Source organism: Sodiomyces alkalinus (assembly GCF_003711515.1).
Source record: "Sodiomyces alkalinus F11 unplaced genomic scaffold SODALscaffold_7, whole genome shotgun sequence".
Taxonomy (NCBI): domain Eukaryota; kingdom Fungi; phylum Ascomycota; class Sordariomycetes; order Glomerellales; family Plectosphaerellaceae; genus Sodiomyces; species Sodiomyces alkalinus.
Genome location: NW_021167085.1, coordinates 2,267,989 through 2,288,208, shown reverse-complemented (window position 1 = coordinate 2,288,208; position 20,220 = coordinate 2,267,989). Strand labels below are relative to the sequence as shown.

At 54.4% G+C, this 20,220-nt stretch overlaps 8 protein-coding genes across 8 annotated transcripts; 5 read left to right on the top strand and 3 right to left on the bottom strand.

The window, feature by feature from the left end:
- The first annotated feature begins 3,562 nt into the window (after positions 1 to 3,562).
- SODALDRAFT_204143 (hypothetical protein) lies at positions 3,563 to 3,900 on the top strand. Its single transcript, XM_028607228.1, has one exon. It carries the CDS (start codon positions 3,646 to 3,648, stop codon positions 3,817 to 3,819), a length of 174 nt encoding a protein of 57 aa, XP_028465530.1. The 5' UTR covers positions 3,563 to 3,645; the 3' UTR covers positions 3,820 to 3,900.
- A 1,660-nt stretch (positions 3,901 to 5,560) lies between these two features.
- Positions 5,561 to 6,007, top strand: SODALDRAFT_247016 (hypothetical protein; the record flags this gene model as incomplete). Its single annotated transcript, XM_028607399.1, has 1 exon — positions 5,561 to 6,007. A coding segment is annotated over one exon (447 nt), but the record flags the coding sequence as incomplete, so codon positions are not given.
- A 951-nt stretch (positions 6,008 to 6,958) lies between these two features.
- On the top strand, positions 6,959 to 8,794 carry SODALDRAFT_280118 (hypothetical protein; the record flags this gene model as incomplete). Its single annotated transcript, XM_028608218.1, has 1 exon — positions 6,959 to 8,794. The coding sequence occupies one exon, from the start codon at positions 6,959 to 6,961 to the stop codon at positions 8,792 to 8,794; it is 1,836 nt and encodes a 611-aa protein (XP_028465528.1).
- A 90-nt stretch (positions 8,795 to 8,884) lies between these two features.
- On the bottom strand, positions 8,885 to 10,458 carry SODALDRAFT_298090 (NADH-ubiquinone oxidoreductase 24 kDa subunit; the record flags this gene model as incomplete). Its single annotated transcript, XM_028608837.1, has 3 exons — positions 8,885 to 9,732; positions 9,856 to 10,146; positions 10,336 to 10,458. The coding sequence occupies 3 exons, from the start codon at positions 10,456 to 10,458 to the stop codon at positions 9,349 to 9,351; spliced, it is 798 nt and encodes a 265-aa protein (XP_028465527.1). The 3' UTR covers positions 8,885 to 9,348.
- A 592-nt stretch (positions 10,459 to 11,050) lies between these two features.
- On the top strand, positions 11,051 to 12,695 carry SODALDRAFT_279922 (hypothetical protein; the record flags this gene model as incomplete). The annotated part of the gene is made up of 3 exons (XM_028608200.1): positions 11,051 to 11,200; positions 11,322 to 11,531; positions 11,595 to 12,695. The coding sequence occupies 3 exons, from the start codon at positions 11,051 to 11,053 to the stop codon at positions 12,693 to 12,695; spliced, it is 1,461 nt and encodes a 486-aa protein (XP_028465526.1).
- A 580-nt stretch (positions 12,696 to 13,275) lies between these two features.
- Positions 13,276 to 15,794, bottom strand: SODALDRAFT_334851 (replication factor-A protein). Its single transcript, XM_028612312.1, has 4 exons — positions 15,579 to 15,794; positions 15,247 to 15,498; positions 13,674 to 15,119; positions 13,276 to 13,564 (listed from the first exon to the last, which is right to left on the bottom strand). Exons 1-4 carry the CDS (start codon positions 15,614 to 15,616, stop codon positions 13,468 to 13,470), a joined length of 1,833 nt encoding a protein of 610 aa, XP_028465525.1. The 5' UTR covers positions 15,617 to 15,794; the 3' UTR covers positions 13,276 to 13,467.
- Positions 15,795 to 16,022: 228 nt separating this feature from the next.
- On the top strand, positions 16,023 to 17,851 carry SODALDRAFT_334850 (dienelactone hydrolase). The gene is made up of 4 exons (XM_028612311.1): positions 16,023 to 16,493; positions 16,572 to 16,621; positions 16,703 to 17,396; positions 17,485 to 17,851. Exons 1-4 carry the CDS (start codon positions 16,364 to 16,366, stop codon positions 17,577 to 17,579), a joined length of 969 nt encoding a protein of 322 aa, XP_028465524.1. The 5' UTR covers positions 16,023 to 16,363; the 3' UTR covers positions 17,580 to 17,851.
- Positions 17,852 to 17,861: 10 nt separating this feature from the next.
- On the bottom strand, positions 17,862 to 18,952 carry SODALDRAFT_340881 (putative quinone oxidoreductase; the record flags this gene model as incomplete). Its single annotated transcript, XM_028613000.1, has 2 exons — positions 17,862 to 18,862; positions 18,928 to 18,952. 2 exons carry the CDS (start codon positions 18,950 to 18,952, stop codon positions 17,862 to 17,864), a joined length of 1,026 nt encoding a protein of 341 aa, XP_028465523.1.
- Between the last annotated feature and the right edge of the window lie 1,268 nt (positions 18,953 to 20,220).

Genomic DNA, 20,220 nt, shown 5'->3' with positions numbered 1-20,220 from the left:
ACTACCTTATTAATAACCTCTATTACTAAAAGAAGCGAGGCTAGTTTAGCTATCTTATTAATAACCTTAGGAAAAGGTAATAAGGCTAGCTATAGTATTACCGCTTCTTAGACCTCTTAAGGAGGAGAAGGGGCTAGCGCGATTACCGTATCGGGAGCCTCCACGGGATATATAGCTATAGGTAATATCGCTATTATCGGATCCCTAGCTATAAAGGTATCCTAGAATACCACGTAGGCGTTAAGATATAGGTCCTATTTATAGGAGAGAGGTTAGCGATAAGCTTACGACTTTAGAGGGGAAATAGTCTTATAAAGCCGTTCATATTATCGTCGCTAATAAAGGCAGCCGTCTCGAATAACCTCTACGCGTAGCCTTTAAGGTGCGTTAGGAGAGGTATATATCGGTATATCTTCGTAGAGTATATATAGTATTTCCTCCCCCGATTAGTTTAGCTATAATAAAGGCGTTTATACTTCCTATTAACGACGTCGCGCGTGTAAAGGAGGCACGGCTCGGTATAAATACTACTAAAAGGGTACTTAGGAGGCCGACTACCCTCCGACTTCTTTTTCTTAGGCGGAGGCGGCGGCGATAACCCGAACTATTATATAGTTAGTATAGCCTAAGGCGTAAAAGCGTGGTACCTATATCGTCGTTAATAGCACGCTTACTACTATTATTACCCTTATTATTGCCGGGGGCTAACGCTATTTACGAACGCTATCAGTTAGCGGGGTTACCTTATATAGAAATCGTGAGAAAGGGATAGCTTACCTTAGACGGGGAACTCTGAAACTATACGAGTATCGATAAAGGGAATCTACGACCGAAAGGAGTTAGAGAAATCGTCGCTATAAGGAGGCACGAGAATATATAGAATAGCTATAGCTATTATTATTATTATTATAGTTAGGGACGAAAAGAGGAAGAGAGAGCCTATAAGAAAAAAAAGAGTATAATATATCTACGGATAGGATCTATATAAGGGAGCCTATATTACTATTTTAGGTATATAAATAAAGGGTTAGTAGGCGACCTAAGATTTCTTTAATATCGAGGTAAAGGCGAGGTAAGATAAAGAGACACGCTTATTCCTTTATTACCGCGACGTAAGGGGAACTAAGGCATAATAAGGGCGCGCGGTTATATAACCTCCGGAGGGAGGAGGGGGGGGGTATATTACGGGTTAGCCCCGATATAGAGGATCCGGCTATACTCCGGATCTTCCTGGCTACGCGCTTAGTTAACGGACCTATATCGCCTAGCTATCGCTACTTTATAGCTAGCCTAGCGCTATAGACTTTTCTCCTTTTTCTTCTTCCTTTCTTAGTTCTAGATAATCTATTATTACGACCTCACTTATGCCACGACCTGTGACCAGTCGTTAATATCTTCTTCCTTTTCTATATAAAGCCCTCCCAGAACAATAGCCCTCCTATAATAACAGCCCTCCTATAATAATAGCAGAGGTAGTAGGTAGAGTCCTTCCACTTCGTGATAAAGAGCTAACTTCTTCCATAGTAACAAAACCACTTTTATATAGCAGTGTCTCTTCTATATAGCAGTGCCTCTTCTATATAGCAGTGCCTCTTCTATATAGCAGTGCCTCTTCTATATAGCAGTGCCTCTTCTATAGCAGGACTTCTTCTATATAGCAGGATCTCCCTCATAGTAATAGTATTCGTAAGCGTACTTTAGGATAAGGACTTCTTAGTTTTCCTAGAACGCCTAAGGCAGGTATAAATATAAAGTCTAATTAAATCGTATTTATATATATTTATATAAATTTTACACTAGTAATATATCTTATCTATACTTATATCGTATTAGCTATACTACCTCCGGGCTAAAGTTAGGATAGTGTTATTTCTAAGAATAGTCTAATATCTAAGGATAGCTATATATCTTATCGATATAAACCCAGTAATAATAGGCTATAATCCAAGGATAACTAACGCCTAGTGACTCCCGGTAAGGTACCTTAAGCGTTATTTACTCGCCTGATACCGACATATGTTACCTTAGGTACCTTAGGTACCTTAGGTACCTTAAGTTCCTATCGTTAGGTGCCTGTATGTGTATAGCGTACATTATGTAGGCCTTCCTGTACGTGTATGAGTACACGTACAGGTTCGGCGACAAAGGTCATCACCCCGGCAGCCGGGGATTACTAGTGCAGATCAACCTGTCTTGGCGACAGGGAACTACGACGGACCTTGTATGTACGAAGTATCTAGGGGACACCCCAATTCCCAGGGGTCTTGATAGTAGTGCTTGTCCTCGACGTTGAGGGACGGGAGGCGGGAAACGACGAGGAACACCTGGGTGTTCATTCGTATGTCTTCGTATGTTCGAGCGACCGAAGGCGCGGGCCTTGGCGACCGATGTCTGGTGGATCCGTTCGGTAAGAGAGCAAAATAGTGGGCCCAGATCATTATATGTAAGGTAAGGTATGTACCTACCCGGGTTTGGCTGGTTATAGGTCAGAGCTCGATGGACTGGTCAGATGTCCGAAGTCTTAGAACATTATGTTGACAGCGATATCTCTGTCCTGGCTCTGGTCAGTGCAAAATTCTCTGTTCGAGCTCTGACCTATACCCACCCCTACCCGGGTAGGTATGTACGTGTACGTTGTGGGTACAACGTAGTCGACAACAGTGGGTCTTGTGTAACATCAATGGCAAAAAACTGGAAAAAAGAATGGAGGGTGCGTGTTTGTCCATGTCGCAAAGACGCACCTCACTAATTACCTTAGTACTGCTCAAGCTCAAGGTAGTTGTTGAGAAGGTCACTACCTTCTAAGGTACGGAGTAAACGGACCTCCCGAACGGACAACATTCAACTACGGATACGGAGTACGGACACTACCTTAATCGCGTGCTCTCTGTTCTCCGTACTTCGAGGCACACAACGGGGTTGATGGACGTTAAGGTTTATCGTTCGATTCCGGCTCCGCGTCCGGTCTTCTCGGGCGATACCCTAGGTACCTCAGGTAAGGTAAGGTACGGAGCTTATCTTGGAACCGTTAGCGCCATTATCCCTTAGGTACGCCCTGGTGTAGAGGACCTGGGGCGACGGCTCTGCCAAGGAACCGTAGTCCGTAAGGTAACTAGGTGGGTACTCGGATGTCCCGGCAGGCAGTAAATGGAGGGGAGTCGAGAGTTTCATCTCTGGCGCCCTGCGGGATCGTTCTGCGACCGGGGTTTCCTCGAGTATCGACATCATCCAGCTTGGGTGAATCGGCTCCGCAATTTCGCAACGCCCCAACCAACTCAATCCCCGCCACCACAGGCTGCAGATGTAATATGCTAGCTAGGGTCGGTTGTCTTCATGTTTTGTTGTTGCCCGACCAATGGTGCGGCGGTGCCATTTTATTTTATTTTATTCTACCTATTGATTTAGGCTTTCCGCTCTCCCATTCCGCGTCCGTCCCATCGTCCGTGTTCCCCGGACATTACCGTTGTCCTATGCCATGATTCTAGACCATAGTTCGTTTCACCTACCTTCCCTTTTTTCTCAAGGATATGGCTGGGGGAAGAGGGGGAAAGGGCAACTAACGCAGCCCTCAAACTCCACCATTGCGGCCTCGGTGACTGTCAGCCCGCAGTTTTCGAGGGGATACTGTTAGCATACTTTGTTCGGATGCGACTATGCCTAGAATGGATGTATGGGTTCCCCATCAGCTCGATTGCCTTGCTGGGTTGCCATACTCCATCTTCGCCAATCTACCCCTCTGAGTGGTCGAGGAAGCGGGCTGCCCTGGCCTGGGCGGATCATGATCGTCCAGCGGTTCAAGCTCTGTGGTCAGTCAAGTAAGGCAACCTAGGAAATGGATCTTGGGCGATGGGCGTCCGGCCCCCACGCCAGGCCCATCAACCTAGTGACTCTTCTCTCGTCATGCAGGAGGTCCTCAGTCCCGTATGGAACGCGCACCTCCTGGGAGACGACAAGGGCTACCGATGAGTCTTCTCGACCAGGATGTATGAGACCCCTTGACATTACAGAGTGACATGGCGAAGACCAACGACCCGTTGCACCTTTTTTTTTTTTTTTTTGATGAGGCTCTGCTGGGCTTGTTGGGGGTCTTGCCGGTCACCCATCTCTATCCCGGTGACTGTCTCTCGCCATTTCCCCCTCCGGTTTGGATTTTGGGGGGTGTTTCTTTCGACTCACAGAATGTGTACTTCCCAGGCCTGATATATCACGGCACTCTTTTCCCTCTCAGACTGTTAACGTTCTTGGTCGCTCTTCCCATCAACCCATCATCAGAACCAAATTCCACACCCACCATACCATGGAGGACGGCATATACCAGTACGGCAGCCCACTTCCATTTTCCAAGGGCATTCAGGCCCACCAAATTCCGGCCTTCTCTCCCCCGTCTGATGACAGCCAATCTTCATATTCAGACATAAGCACCCCGGTCGACCCCTTCCTACCCGTCCTACATGCTGCTGCTGCTGCACAAATGTCCGCGGCATGGATCGAACAGCAGCAGGCGTATGAATCACATTTGCTGGCCAAGGAATTGCCCACTTCTTCTTCCTTGTGCCCAGGTCAGATTTCCGATTCCCATGCCCAGTTTGCCCAGAGTCAGCACCTGATGAGTCCAATCTTGTCAACGCTTCACGAACAACACGGCTTCACCTTATCCCAAACGGCCTCGCCGTCGGGAAACGACACGCCGGGCTCCGCGCTCGGAGACACGTCGACGGGGACACCACACATGGCTGAACCAGAGTCACACTGGAGCGGACCAGAGGAGATACAGGCGACGGTGGGGTCTCCTCAACCGTATCTTTCTGAAGAAACCCCTATTGCGAATCTTCAGCTCGAGCCGGGGATGGACGGTTATCTGGGCCTCAGTGACTTGAGTTCCCATGTTGGTGGCAACCATCCCTACCCAGTCTCTCAACAACCTTGGGCCTTGACCCAGCGCGGCGAGGGGGGGAATAGCGGCAGTTACGGAACGCCATTGGGAGAAGCTTGCCCTGATACCGCAGACGCGAACGCAGACGCCAACGCAGACGTGGAAGCGCATGAACCCTGGTCAGGTACAATGAATCTGACTTGTTCCCAATACGGAGAGGATGATGGCGAGAAGTGTAAGAGCGAGCCCCCCAGGAAGCGAAGCCGCAGCGTCGTGTCTGAGGCACGATCCCCCTCTGGGGGTTGCGTCCCTAGTCGAAACGAGCGGGGATCTGTCAGGGTCGACGATGACCCGTCGGCTGGTGAAAGACCTCCCATTCGACGTCAGATTCAGGGGCCAAGTCGATCAAACCATGGTTATACTCCGGCGGGCCCGCCTTTCTCTTGCGACTCGTGCAACACCAGCGCATTTTCGGACGAGGCCGGGCTCAGAAAACACATCAGAATAAAGCACACGCGTCCATTCACCTGTGTGTTCCATTTCGCCGGTTGCCCATCGAGCTTCCCGAACAAGAACGAATGGAAGCGCCACGTCCTCACCCAACATGTGGTTGAAATCTACTGGAAGTGTACTCTGGACCCGTGCGTCCATTTCCAAGGCACAGATGCTGCCCCCGGAAGCCGTACCTCTCAGAGTGCGATGCCCGCGAGCTCGGGACCGCCGCCTCGACGGACCATCTTCAAGCGCAAAGACCTGCTCCGGCAGCATTTGCGCCGCATGCACATGCCGCCTGCGGACGCCGCGGCGGCGTCCAGGAAGGAACCCACCCCGGAGTGGGACGAGCGCCTACGGCAGCTCCAGGCGGACGCCGAGACGCGCCGGTGCGCTTTACCCACGTACATGCGGTGTCCCGTGCCCGACTGCAAGTTCAAGGTCCGGGGGCCGAATGCCTGGGACAAGCGCATGGAACACGTTGCTACGCACCTCGAGCGGGCGGCCGAGGGGAACGGGCCGAGGGTCCAATTCGGCGGGGATTCGGACCCGACGCTTACGGAATGGGCGGAGGGTGACGAGGTGGGTGTCATACGGCGAAACTCAGGTGGAGAGTGGGAGCTGGTGAATCCGCTGCGCGGGAACGTTGATTTTGTGCACGCTAGCGAGACGGGCCTTGGGCTCGTCGACGCTGAAGGGGAGGACGATTAAGAGAGTTGCCAAAAAAAGACTGTGTATAATTACATGTAAGGTAGACTTCAGGAGTTGGTTGGTACCTGTACTTCATACAAATAAAGTTACCTAGGCTTGAATCTACGGGTGCTGACGTCAGCTGTGATGGAGTATTTACCTGGGATGACAGGGCCAGCCGCAGCGGCAGGGGTCGCTCCTGCCAAAACGCTTGGGGACTAGGCCTTCGAAGTAAGGTACGGCGTATGTACGTACTAATAAGGTAAGCAAAATACCTAAGCTACAGTGGGGAAGGGGGGCTGGTGGAGCTGAGCCACGCTGATGGCACAGCACACAGCAAGATTCAACGCCTAGCCCCCTATCAGATTATAAGGTACCTTAGCTCACGCTCGATCCCTTCTCCCACCTCCACCTCCACCTCCACCCTCCATCACCCATCATCCCTCTTCTCCCCTTATACATAAGATCTACTCAGGCTCGACTTCATCGAGCCGGGATTATCATTTATTCACCTTTCTCTATTATCTGCGGGTTGAATTTAAAGCAATTGGTTAGTTCATCCCTTTGTTCTTCTACGTTTTCTCTTTTCCCATCTTCTGCTCGTCTCTAAGGTATCCTTACCTTTCCCTTTATGCTGACTCTTGAGCTGGACTTTCTAGTCTGTGCTGATTACTCCGAGCTGGGCTTTCAATCGATCTGCTGAACCGTCCGCCTTTCCATAAAGTGCATCTCCAAGTTCCAGGCAGCTCCAGGAACTTCCGCCTCGGTTCCATCCAACACAGACGATAGCAGCACAAGTCTTGTCTTTACGTCATCGTCTCCTCTCTCCCTTCCTTCGTCGTCGGTCGAACTGATTTCAAGATTCGTCAACCATTCGTCACAGCAACCCGCTCCGAGTTTGGCATGGAATCCTTCGCGACCATCCGCCGTCGCACGACCGACCTCCTCCAGTCCATCCCCCAAAACCTACCCGCTGTTCCTTCCATCCCTGCTCGAATCCCCAAACAGAAGAATTCGTCCGCAATGAAAGGCACATGGGAGAAGATCGACGCCCCTCCTTTGCCTCGCACCTCGCACTCCATAAACATTGTCAACGGCTCTGCCTACATTTTCGGGGGCGAACCGCAGCCCGGCCGTGCTGCAGACAACGACATGCATGTCATTACTTTGCCCTACAACAGCGCCGGTGCCGATTACTACACTATTAAAGCCGTTCCCCCCAAGGTGTACGTGCCGCCTTCCGAGCCCGATGCTGGACCCGAATCCGTGTCCGAGTCCCAAGCCGGTCTCTCCTCCGAACCCACCACCGCAACTGAGGTGCCTCAGGATACCCCAGAAACGGGTAGGAGTGGCAGCAGAGAGGGGGCCCTTGATGATGTGCCTCTGGCCTCCCCCACCACCGGTGCCGACCCCAACTTCACCGACGATGATGATGAAGAGGACACACAAGCTACTCCGACGACTACGAGCCCCTCTCAGAAGGGTAAACAACCGGAAGAGCCTCCCCCGCCTACTTCGACCCTTCCCCCGCTTCCTGCCCCGCGCGCCGGTCACGCCACCGCTACCCTAGGTCACCGCATCTTTGTCTTCGGTGGCCGTGACCCCACCACGTCGCAGCCGCTCAACGAGTATGGTCGTGTCTGGGTCTTCGACACCCGCACCCGCGCCTGGTCCTTCCTTGATCCCGTCCCTCCCGCCCCGGGCGTCACCCTGTCTCCTACCCCGGCTCCACGCTACGGTCACGCCGCCGCCGCCACCGACCGTCCGCGCAATTTCGGAAACCGCGACAGCTCCCGGAAACCCAAGACCTGGATGGAGTGGGCCCAAGGAGATTCGGCCGAGGTCGGCATCCCACAGGCCCCCATCGTCGGGAACGTGGCTTCACGCGCCACCGATGAGGAGGACGAAGGTTACGGCACTGTCTTCATCCACGGCGGCGTCGTCTTCCCCACCTCCGCTACCGCCCCCGCTGAGCCCTTCACCGATGCCGACGGCAAGCACGCCAACGACCTCTGGGCCTTCGACGTCCACACCCGCGTCTGGACCGCGCTCCCCGCCGCCCCGGGTCCCGGTCGAGCCGGCGCCTCCATCTGCATCAGCAAGAGCCGCCTCTTCCGATTCGGCGGCTCCACCGGATCCGCCTCGCTCGGCGGCCAGCTCGACTTCGTCCACCTCGAGGTCGAGACCTTCGCCGACGGCGTCTCGCGCGGCGAGGTCAGCGTGCGTACCCGCGGCGGCTGGCAGAGCATCGTCTCCGGTGCCGACGTCCCCGCCGGCGACGCCCCGGCCGAAGGGCCCGAGATCCCCCTCACCGCCGACCAGGCGTGGCCGGACCCGCGGGCCTTTGCCGGCCTCGAGGTCGTCACATCTGGCGCTGGTCGGGAGTTCCTCCTCTTGGTGGGCGGCGAGTTGGAGGCGGAGGCGACCGCTTCTTCGGGAACCAAGTGCGCCTCCGACGTCTGGGTCTTCCAGGTACCGCCGCTGGGCATGACCATCTCGAGCGTCAGGGACGCGATGCTCCAGGTCTTCGGGAAGCCGACGGGCGATGGCCGGTGGTACAGGCTCGAGATGAGGCCGTATGACGAGGATGACCAGAAGAGCCAGGGCGGTCCGGCACCGCGCGGCTGGGTCGCCACCGCGCCCATGGGCGAGCTGGAAGAAACGGGCATAGTGGTCTGGGGTGGTCGGGGTGAGACTGGCAGGCCGCTACCGGATGGGTGGATTTTGAGGCTCGACTGATGTCAGATTCCCCTTTTCTTCCACTTTCTGTCTCGCTATATACTCTTGGATTTTAAAGCGAAGAGTATGGATACTCTTCAATGTAGATAACGAAAGCGTCTGGTTCGCCGGCTTGGATTTGGGGTTTCCCCCCTGACATACTAGGATCGATTTACAAACTAACATCTGGAGTTTCTTTTCTTTTTCTTTTCCCCCCCTTCTTTTTGGGGGTCTTCCTTGATTGGCCATCTTGTACACGATGGCATGCAATGCGATCAATGAAAGGAAAACGGAAAAAACACAATGGAAAAACAAATGAAATCTAGGCGTCGTCGTTTCCCATTTCCCAAATAACCACGCTCAACCTGCGTTGCTATATACAATCCCTTCCTGTCCGCCTCTATGAAAGAGTGGTCCCTCGTTCTTCGACCTCCCCTTCGCCCCCGACTCTAGCTCCCCTACCATACCTCCTCTCTTCTCCAGGTCTGCTGTAACCTACAATGGGACCACGATGAATTCCCTGTCCACATTTACCTACTTCTTTCGGTCCCCACACCTCCCCACCCCCCGGCTATTTACAGGTCGGGTCTCGTAGTCTCGGGGCCCCACGGCTCGCTGGTCAGGTTGGTAGGCCCGCTGCTGTTCTCGCAGGTCTTGCGGCCCGAGTTGATGGGGCCCGGCTGGGGGACCTTGGCGTGGTCGACGACGGCGTCCGGGCCGGTGCCGGTGACGCTGGCCCTCAGGGCGTCGATGAGCTGGCGGGTGGTCTCCGGGGTGAGGTCCTCGTAGTAGTCGTCGTTGATCTGGACCATGGGCGCGTTGACGCAGGCGCCCAGGCACTCGACTTCGAGGAAGCTGAAGAGGCCGTCGGGGGTGGTCTCGCCCTGCTCGATGCCTAGGTGCTCCCTGATGGTCTTGACGATGGCGTCGGAGCCGCAGCCTCCGAGTTGGCAGGGTGTCTGCGAGGAGTACTGAATGTTAAGACTTGTTTTTGTATCGTGGGAGAGGGAGACGAGACACATGTCGGGGAACCGTGAACCGGAACCGTTTCAATGAGAAGGACAGAAATGGCTAAAACTCACCGTCGTGCAGGCCTGGATGAAGAACTTGCCGACAGGCGTGCGGTTGTACATGGTGTAGAAGGTGGCGACCTCGTAGACGCGCATCGGGGGCATCTCGAGGATGCGGGCGACCTCGTTCATGACGCTGATGGAAGTGTAACCGTGCTGGCGCTGGCCGAGGTCGAGCAGGGGCATGACGGCCGCCTTCTTGTACTGCGGGGGGTAGCGCTTGATGATCTCGGAGATGATGGCCTCGTTCTGCTTGGTGAACTTGAAGGGGACGTCCGGGTTATTGTTGGGGGTGTTGCGGTGCTAAGATGCCAGAGTGGATTACACGGTCAGCGGCGCACTTTTGTCGTGGCAAACCACAATTGATCGCCCGTCCAACTCGGATTGTAGAATGCCATAACGTCAAGGAACATCTATGTCTAGCGTCCATTGGGCTAGTGGACGGGCAAATCATCGCCAATGGCAATGCCGGGGGGTGGCAGAGAACCATACCACTTGTAGGGTGCTGCTTGCTCTTGCCGCGGCAGCGGCGGGCGCGCGGAACTGTGGCCGCGCAGTCCGGCACGCTGACCTGACGGCCGATCTGAAGAAGGAGGGAGCGAGTTTCGAGGCCATGGCTGCGGAGGTGATGCTCAATGCCAATGAGACGGTGGGAATAGTTGACCTGCTCAAGAGCTATCGTCGTCAGAAGGTTTCGGCTGCTTGGAATTCGCTGCACTCTGATTCCTCCAAATCCGAGTCACGTGGATCATATGGTCCGTGCGATTGGGAGCCGGGTTTATTATCCAATCAGACCAAATAAGGTAAGCTAAGACTCCTCTGCCTCTGCTGAGTACGTAGGTACCTACCTAGGTACCTACCTACATACCGTACAACAGCTTCCGGTAACCCCACTGCCTTAATTAACAGACCCCACGTCCAACAAGCTACAGTACGACATTGTAAGGTGCCTACCTAAATATGTTGGTATACTCCGTAGGGTCCGTACCAAACTCCAACTTCGCAAATACCAAGACGCTCAAACAACGCGGCCACTCTACCTTACACCAAGAACTCCTGTCGTCTCTCACCAAAGCTTCTTCTCTGTTACAACAGTGATCTCATTCAACCAACCCGATCGTGACCACACTCGCTGAAGTCTTCTCTCTCGTTCTCCGCCCTCAACGTCACAACGCACGCTTAAGGTGTCCGCCCTGCTCTCACCAACATGGACCAGGTCCTCCTGGCCTTCCCGCCAGATGGCGAAATCTCCGACAAAACATACGATACTGAGGTTAAAAAACACATTAATAGAGTTGAATCGCTGTTCAGGGAACAAACATCAGTCGTTCTTCCTGCGACCCCACAGCTCCTCGAGGTCCGACTCTCCCTCTCCCTCTCCCTCTCCCTCTCCCTCTTCTCCCTCCCCCTCCCCCTCCCCCTGCCCCTGCCATACCGCCCTAATATCTGAATCTAGCTGACATGCTCTCTCCAAACAGCTCGTGAATCCCTCTGTTAATTCAATTTCCTTCCTCGCCATTATCAACACCCTAAAACACGCCGACAATTCAACCGTTCCTGTCTCCCGATCCGAGCTCACCAAACATGCTCTCCGTTTCCTTCAATCTTTCGACGCCCGTCAGATTCGTTATGTCGGCGAAAGCTTTCTTCACCTGGTTCGTGAGGTGATAGATCTCAAGTGGATTCCCGTGCGTTGCATAAGATACCCTCGTCATCCATAGATACCTTTGGCTGATAGCATGGTCTTTCAGGGCCCCCAAGCCGTCCAAGTCCTCGCGGCCGTCATCCTCCGCCTCGATAGCACCGGCCAGGTTCTCACATCGACTCACTGTTCACTTGCGGAACTAGCTTTTGAGTCCGGACAACTTGCGCCAGTACTGCCGGTCATCGAGAAACCCTACGTCTTCGTCCCAGCCATGGCCGACCAATCCGCACCCCAGTACCTCTGCGACCTCTCTGCCTCCCCTGCAAGCTACATCTCGCACAAGACCGGTCTTACGGGGAAGCTTACGAAGGACATGGTCATGCATTACGATTACTTGTGTGGCCGTATCTTCTCGTCGCTGCGGAAATGGGATGAAGCCCACGCCGCTTTTGGTCGCGTCGTGACCTTCCCGACTTCAGACGGCACCCTTACCCAAACCATGATAGACGCCTACAAGAAATGGATGCTGACGGGCAATATCGCCCTTGGACGGCGACCCGAATTACCCCCATACGTCCACCCCACCGCCAGTAGGAACTATGGCGTCATGGGCAAGCCGTACCTGGATCTTGCCACGGTCTTCGCTTCCGGGTCGGCACCAGACCTGCGGTCCGAGGCAGAAAAGTCGGCCAAAACGTGGGAGGAAGACGGCAACTTCGATCTCGTCAAGGAGGTCTTGGCAGCAGCCCAGAAGTGGGCCATTATGGATCTGTCCAATCTGTACACCAGGCTGAGCTTGAATCTGGTCCGCGAGCTGACCAAGAGCGGCCAGACGGGCGAAAGCTTGGCGACCGAGCAGGAAGTAGAGGACCTCATTCGAGGCATGATTGAGTCCGGCATGCTCCGCGCCACCCTCACACAGCAGCACTCGGATGGTACCAAGTGCCTCGCTTTCTTGTCCCGGGGCGAGGACCTCTCGGAAGAAGAGTTCGCGTCCAAGATGAAGGGGAGTGTCGATTCGCTGAAAGCCCTCGGTCACACGGTCGAGACGACCAACTTGCGCCTCACCATGAACAAGGACTACGCGAAGCACGTCCTTCGTGACCAAAAGCGTCAAGAGAAGGGTGACACCAACGACCCAGGTATCGGCTTCGAACAGTCTATCGAGGATGAGGACCTCATGACAGGTATTATGCATACCATGTAGGCATTCATCGCCCCGGGGTATTTCGGGCAGTCGTCCCGTCTAGTGCTTGAGCCGATCACGATCATTCTTCGCGGCCTCTGGAGCTCACCACCTTGTACTCTTCTTGGCGCAACCGCACGGCATAGGTATATCCAGCGCATTATACATGCAAACCCCTGCAAAGCCATAGGCGTATTACAAGCTTCTGTGGCGGGTTGGCGACAACAACAAGTCCGGGTTAGAAGTTTCAAGGTATTAACCACGGGCCTCGAAGCAAAGAAGGGGAGGCAGGGGTCGTGTGAAGGGAGTTGGTATAACGGATTCAGGTAGCGCTCATCCATCATCAGATAAAAGCGGCGGCGTTATGAATTAGGGCATTCAGCCAGGGAGTGCCATGCTAGACCTAGCCTGCCTTCCCACTCCCAGTGTTTTGGGCGGTGGCTGAGATTATGATAACTAGATATGTTAGCCTCCAATGCCAGTGATGACATGACATTGGAAAAGCTATTCATGAGCATTTCGCCTAAAACATCGGTATCGTGAAACCCCTTTCTTAAGGCTCTTTTCGTTTTCTGTTTTTATCACTTCTATTGAACAACGACCCCTACGCAACCAGTACGAAACCTTTCGCGATACAAAGTAGTTCGGCTTTGGCTCGCATCGTCCTCATGATCCGATTTAACTGTCCAGGCTCGGCTGGCCGGCCATGTCTTGATAGCACAGTACCCCCGACACCCCCCAATCCACTCCAAGAGAGGTCGACAAGAAGCGAATTCCACCACAAGTGCCGAAATCACGAGCTGATGGTGTACTGCTTGATCAACTCGACAAGCTTGTGTCCTTCTGTCTTGTAATCGAGCGGTGCCGCACTGCGAGCTTGATACCGTATCCTAAAAATCGAGGGAAACCGGGCCATCAGTATACAAGTGGTCATCAGAGTGACAGCAGAGCAGCAGGGACTGAAGAAAAAAAATTGATGGAAAAAAACATGAAACATACCTCTGGGTTTCACCGAAAGTATCCATCTTGGCGCTGCATCTAAAGAAAAGCTTCTTGCAGCTGGCCTGTTCGAAAACGGCCGCCTTGGCGGCCTCATCGCCAGACTCTTTGAGCTCCATAAGCTCATCAGCAGACACACCCATGATGGCGCGGCCGACCTCGTCAAAGCAGCTAAGCCAGAGCTGGCTCGTGTGGTCGCAGACGTTGACGGACATGATGTACCTGTACGTGGGCTGGCTGTGGTTGATGTCGCACTTCTCGCAGCGCCACGTGCCGTCGCCGACGTCGATGACCCTCTTGTTGCAGCCTTCCTTGCGGCAAGCCGGATAGGCGAAGGTGTCGGGCTTGATGTACACGATGGTGGCCTTGAGGTTGAAGAAGTCCTGTCCTTCGTTCATCCCGAGCTGCTCGTCCTTGACCTGGACCACGAACTTGTCTTCGTTGCCGCGCCCTGTGGCGGCACCCAGGGCGGGCGCCATGCCGCTATGTGTCGCGAACGAGTCGTTGCGACCGGAAGAGTCATACCAGCCCTTGAGGCGGTGGGCATCGGCTATATCCGGGTCGACGGTCATGGTGCCCGAGGAGAGGAGGCTCAAGCTCCGGCCGCCAAAATCGGAGACTCTGAGGCCCTTAAAGGCGATGACAGACTCGGGCCTGGCATCAAAGTTCTGCGCAGACTTGCCCCAAATGGTTACGCGGACGGAGAAGTTCGTGTCGTCTACGATTGTGAGCTCTCGCTTCTCGTAGGGCCGTTGGGTGGTCTTGGACGTGATCTGCGACACCTCGCCAACTTCTTTGAGGACGCCGACAACGTCGACGGTCGCGTCCTTCTCGACGCTCTGGAGTTCCTGGATTGTGCAGAAGTTGAAGCGCACCTGCGGTACGCTGCTCTGATCCTCGGCCTTCTCGATGACGGTGTCTCTCTCAAGGACGAGCTCGTAATCGTTGGGCAGGTTGGAGAACTGCTTCTTGGCAATGCTCACCTTGCAAGGGCTCGAGATGTAGTAGACGGAACCCTCCTGCAACATGTCGTAGTACTGATCACACTGCTCGTTGAAGCCAGTAGCCTTGATCTCGCCGCTCTCATCAAGAAGGTTCACGGAGAACAGCTTGCCCTCGCCACTGGGCTTATGCCAGGTGCGGATGTCGCCCTTCTGCGTGACGCGGGCCTTGATGGTCCACTTGTGCGCATACGGTGAGAGGGCCTCAATGGGGTAAATATTGTTGCTGCCGTGGCCTCCACCCGTTGTTGTTGGGCGGCTCGGAATATTGGACATTCTAGGTTTGGTTTCCTTCTCTTCCTTCTTAGCGCCGTAGAAGTTTTGTCCGCCGATGGTTGTAGTATTCGGTGCACTCTCTGAACTAGGCTCGAAGGCCACGGGATCGCCTATCTTGTCAGGCTGGCCAAGTTCAGAGATGACCTCGAGGCCCAGGATGATCAAGATGCTAGATTACAGTCAGTCAACCAGCAAGATCGATCCCTCTTCTTCTTCTTCTTCTTCTTTTTCTTTTTTTTCTTTTTTTTTCTTTTTTTCCGCCCTCGTTCCATGTGAACCGGCTGAGTGGAACATACTTCTTGCCCTTGACGGTGTTGGGCTGATAGTTTGTGATACGCACAATGCAATTCCTCACAAGCTGGCCATCGTGGACAAGATGGTTTACCTGGGTCGCCAACATGGACTGGACGTAGTTGTTGACGTCGCTCAAGACAATCCGGTATCGATCAACGGAGCCGGGCTGGCCGCCTAGTGGCTTGATCTGGAGGCACTGCAGAATAGGTACGGGGAACTTGGTGGCTACATTATCGGGATCAGTGAAGATGGCACTGCGGAGAACAGTTGAGTCAATTGAATATATAGTACGTCTCGGGGGGATAGAGGACAGGTCACGATGGGGCAAACTCACTTTAAAGCGCCACGAGAAATCCTTGAGGCGGGATCCATGGTGGCAGACGAGGCTCTTAACGGTAAAAGACAAAAATGAGCGTTAAGAGCAGTATATCCACTGGACTGTAAGGATTAAGTACGGGACGCGGGCGGGCGTATTTTTCCCTCGGTGGGATTCTTAACTCGGAACAGATGGTGATGATGCTGACGGTGATGGCGATGTGTTGTGTGAACGAAGAGACGCGTCGACGCGTTCTGCTTAATGGGATTTCGCTTGCTGCTTGCCTAAAGTACCTGCGGTGAGGGGTCTTCTGCTTAGTCACCGCTTTAGTCTTTAGTCCAATCACAGAGTACGCGTGGCGTGTTGCGGGGTAATTACAGAGGGCAAACGGTGTTGGTGGGGCGCCGACTTTATGGCATCATGGGCTGACGCCGCGGTGCTGCAACTGCCAATACTTCGGCACTCTTACTCGACGCGTAATTACTTGGTACTTGGTGGGTAATGAATACCTACCTAGGTGTACCGTACACCGTCCAGTACCTTTCAGTGACAACGACGAGCCAGCCCTTGCCTCCTTACCTTGCTTGTTCCCCCTCCAACTACCGTCAACATCACAGGATACGTCTTTCGCCCGCGCCGTTTCGATAATCAACATCTCACCAGCTGACCTGTTAAAATTGTTGACTACCGTTACTCTCTATTTCGTGGGATTGGAGTAGCCTCTTGATCAATTCTCATACACGCGATCTTCACCATAACGCACCCACCTCCACCCCTCATTGAGGACCAAAATTTCATCCAACATGACGGAAATTGATGTCGCAACCAAGGCCCCCGAGAGCAATGCGACGGAGCAGCCTGCCGAGCCGATCGAGAGTTCTCCCGCCGCTGGCCCGGCCGTAGGCGAACACTGTGTCACAGACCGACCAACACGTAAGTGCCACCTGAGCGCTGCGCTGTGTCTCGGTCAGATAGACAACCCCTTCCGTCAGCTAACACAACACCGCACAGCCGCTGGCCAGGTGTCTACGGGTGAAATAATCAAGATTAATGATGTGGAGGTGCTGCTCTTCCCCCCCCCCCTCCCCTTTCTTTCAGCCAGCCCCTAGCCAGAAGATTGAACGCTGACAAGCCATCACCAGGTCTACGTCTCCAAGCCAGCTGACTATCCCCACGCTCCCGCTCGGTTCCTGCTCCTCCTGACCGGAGGCACGGGTCTTAAGTCGATTAATAACCAGCTCCAAGCCGACAATTTTGCCAGCGAAGGGTTCCTCGTCGCCATGCCCGACCTCTTTAACGGCGACCCGGCCCCCAACACGACCACCTTCGCCAGCCAAGAAGAGAGCCAGTCCCTCATCGACGCATTCAAGCTCAGGATTGTCGAGACGGCAAAGAGTTTCCAGATCGACATGTGGCTCGCCCGCCAGACCGAAGAGAAGGTGCTTCCCATCCTCCACAAGGTTATCGACGGCTGCCGCGACGAGTTTGCCGACGCCATCAAACACGGCGACGGAATCTATGCCGTCGGGTATTGCATCGGTGGACGCTACGTGCTTCTCCTCGGATCCGACGCCCAGCCCACCACGCCGGGGCCGGAGAGACCAGCCGACGAAGAGGCTGGTGAGACGAAGACGGGCCCTCTTATCAAGGTCGGCGCAGTGGCCCACGCCGCCTCTGTAACACCCAAGGACTTTGCTTCCCTGCGGGTCCCCGTCTCACTAGCCTGTGTCGAGAACGACGCTCTGTTCCCCGATGATGTCCGCGTCGCCGGTGAAGATGTCATGTCCCAGGCCAACCTGGAACATGAAGTGAGGGTGTACCCCGGTGTGCCGCACGGTAGGTCAAGTTACCCGTTGGCCTATTCTCCTTTCCGGCCTTTCCCCGCCCACCCCCTCTCCAGACCGTGAATTAATTGCGACTACAGGTTTCGCGGTCGTTGGTGTGTACGAGGATGCCACCATTCGGGGAGCGCAAGCAACGGCGTACGAGCAGATGCTGAGTTGGATCAATGAACATTAGGTTTCCAGGGCTGGCGTTTGCGGTTGTTCCCAATCTACCCATGGCTTGATGCCATTGGGCTTTACGATGTAACGAGTTCGGGCTAGGCTTTGCGTTTCATTCCATTTCGCGTAACGGATAAGTCGACTTGACTCCGACGCAAACATGTTAATGATGGATTGGCGACGAGAAGGACCACGTCTGGGTCCCATGCTTGGCGCTGCCAGGCTTTTCACCCGCTTCTCTTCTCAGAGAGGCACCTTTTGCAATCAGATTCATTCAAGACCCGACGCTCTGCTTTCGTTAAGAAAGGGTACAGACGATCTTTCCAGAATTTTTGTTCTGTTCGATGTACTCGTGTGCGGTCCGTATGTCTTCCCAAGGGAAGACGGTGTCAATCACAATCTTCAGCTTCTCCGACTCAAAGTCCGGCAAGCACGCCTCCAGACGATCGCGCAGACGGGCCTGATACTCAATATCCCGGCTCCGCAGCGTGCTGCCCTCGATGCGCAGTCTCTTATAGAGAATGAGTGACACGTTAACATTCTCCACGCTACCGCCTCCCAGAAGGCCCAGCATCACCAGCTTCCCGTCCCGGGCAGCCACCTCGAGGTTCTTCGGAAAGTAGTCGCCTCCGCCTACGAAATCAATGATCAGGTCCGCACCTCGCCCGCCTGTGGCATCCTGGACGCCACGCGCCCAGTCCTGGGTCTTGTAATTGAAGGTGGCCGTGGCGCCCAGCTCGTCCCGGATGAAAGCGCACTTGGCGTCCGTGCCGGCGGTGGCGAACACGGCGCCGGCCTGGGCCAGGCGGCTGAGCTGGATACCCGCCACAGAGACACCGGACGCCCCGGCGTGCCAGAGGACGTTGTCGCCCGGTTTGACGCCGCCGACGACGTGCAGGGCCTGCAGGGCGGTGATCCACGTCTCTGGGATGGCGGCGGCCTGCTCCCAGGTCAAAAAGTCGGGTTTGCGGAGCAGCATGCGGGCGCTGACGGCTACGTATTCCGCGTAGGCGCCGCCGTAGGCTAGGCCGAAAACTGGCTCGCCCGGTCGGAAGTCGTGGGGGTCCGGGTGCGACGCCGAAGGGGGCCCGAGGGAGTCGACGGTGCCGCTGAACTCGACCCCTAGGATATGGGAGGCGCCAGCGGGGACAGGGTAGTTACCCTCGCGCTGTATCTGGTCCATACGGTTTATACCGAAGGCTTTGACTTTGACGAGGACCTCACCCTCTTTCGGAATCGGTTTAGGGACATCGGGGTTCATGACAAGATTCTCCCGGGGGCCCTTTCCTCCTTGGATGTCTGCGATTCCAATATTGTTGGAGATAGGCTCTGGCTGGAATGAAGGAGGCATTGCTGCCACTTACCGATTGCTCGCATTTTGGCATTCATCGCTGCCAGTGGGTAGAACACCGTACTTGACTGGTTAGTAAAGTAAGGACTTGATGAATCCCGATTCAGTATCGTGATGAGTGTGAAGCAGAGTGAAGATTGCATAGAAGGGCTCGTCGGATTGAGCGAAAGTGGTGATTACCAATACGGAGTATGGAGCAGAGCAGCCATGTACAACCGCTAGCAAAGGTACGCCGTACTACTTTGACGAGCAACCAGATTGCGACCAAACCGTTTCTATGACGTGACCGTTTGGACGTTGAGCTGTGATGGCATTGGGCACAGTGTCGTTAGGCCGAGCAGCACCGACCATAGTCGGTGGTGTCCCCAGGGTCGGGTACGCTTACCTTAGTCATCCCATGATAAACAAGACCGGGCCCATCATCCGATCTTCTAAAGGTACATGCTACTCTGTAACGACGCGCGAATCTTGTCGAACAACATCCGACGAACCAGGGGAACATCCATGTCTTCTCCTATGTACACCGCAGACCAGGACATTGATCTGTGAGCTTGGATAATCAAGTGCTTGCTGTCAAAGTGAGTGATGCTGGAACGTTCGGGTCATTGCGACTCACATAATTTGATTCCCCTCTGCTTGGAAGCCATGAACCTCTGATGATTGCCTATCGGCTCCCCATCCAGGTTAGGGTGGGCATGGACACCGTCTCATTGAGTCCATATCGCGTCGCGAAGGTGGATGTCATTACCTATTAGTATGGTCGATGGGCCCCTGGTTTGAAATCAAAAAGAGGATGGGGCGAGCGAGCCGAACCCAAGAGGCAAGGGTTAAATGGATGATGTCCTGGGTGCCATTGCATGCTAATTACGCCGGTCTTCCCAATGGCAAAAGCTTGTTCGCGGCCGTTACTGGGGTGGGTTGCGGTATTGTACGAACAGGTAGACGTACAATCCAGGTGATGGCAGACGCATGGCGACAAAGGTGATGAAATGGGCAGCTGTAATTTGAAGCGCCGGATCAGAGTCGCACGTAATTCCGGTTAAGGACATGCACCTAGATGATTTCGGAGTGGTAAGAGTCGTGTCCAAGAAATCCACACACAACTCCCCAATACCTAACTGCAACTTGCGACACGCGACGCCCACGCGAAACCATTCATACAACGTACCTACCGGTACTTCGTGCACGAAATAGCTAGGCGCGACGGAGAACACAATAGTGATCCAAACAGTGGGTCTGTACGGGAAAGGCACATATAGGATGTTAGTTAGGGGCACTGGGCAGATTGCGGTGATAGAACGAACGA

Bases quoted from the DNA above. Each gene is read 5' to 3' on its own strand.
- SODALDRAFT_334851 (XM_028612312.1), bottom strand. From the start codon at position 15,616: ATGGATCCCGCCTCAAGGATTTCTCGTGGCGCTTTAAA. The intron at 15,499-15,578 runs GTGAGTTTGCCC...TGTTCTCCGCAG, and splicing joins ATTTCTCGTGGCGCTTTAAA to TGCCATCTTCACTGATCCCG. The intron at 13,565-13,673 runs GTATGTTTCATG...CTCGATTTTTAG, and splicing joins ACTTTCGGTGAAACCCAGAG to GATACGGTATCAAGCTCGCA.
- SODALDRAFT_334850 (XM_028612311.1), top strand. From the start codon at position 16,364: ATGACGGAAATTGATGTCGCAACCAAGGCCCCCGAGAGCAATGCGACG. The intron at 16,494-16,571 runs GTAAGTGCCACC...AACACCGCACAG, and splicing joins TGTCACAGACCGACCAACAC to CCGCTGGCCAGGTGTCTACG. The intron at 17,397-17,484 runs GTAGGTCAAGTT...TTGCGACTACAG, and splicing joins GTACCCCGGTGTGCCGCACG to GTTTCGCGGTCGTTGGTGTG.
- SODALDRAFT_204143 (XM_028607228.1), top strand. From the start codon at position 3,646: ATGCGACTATGCCTAGAATGGATGTATGGGTTCCCCATCAGCTCGATT.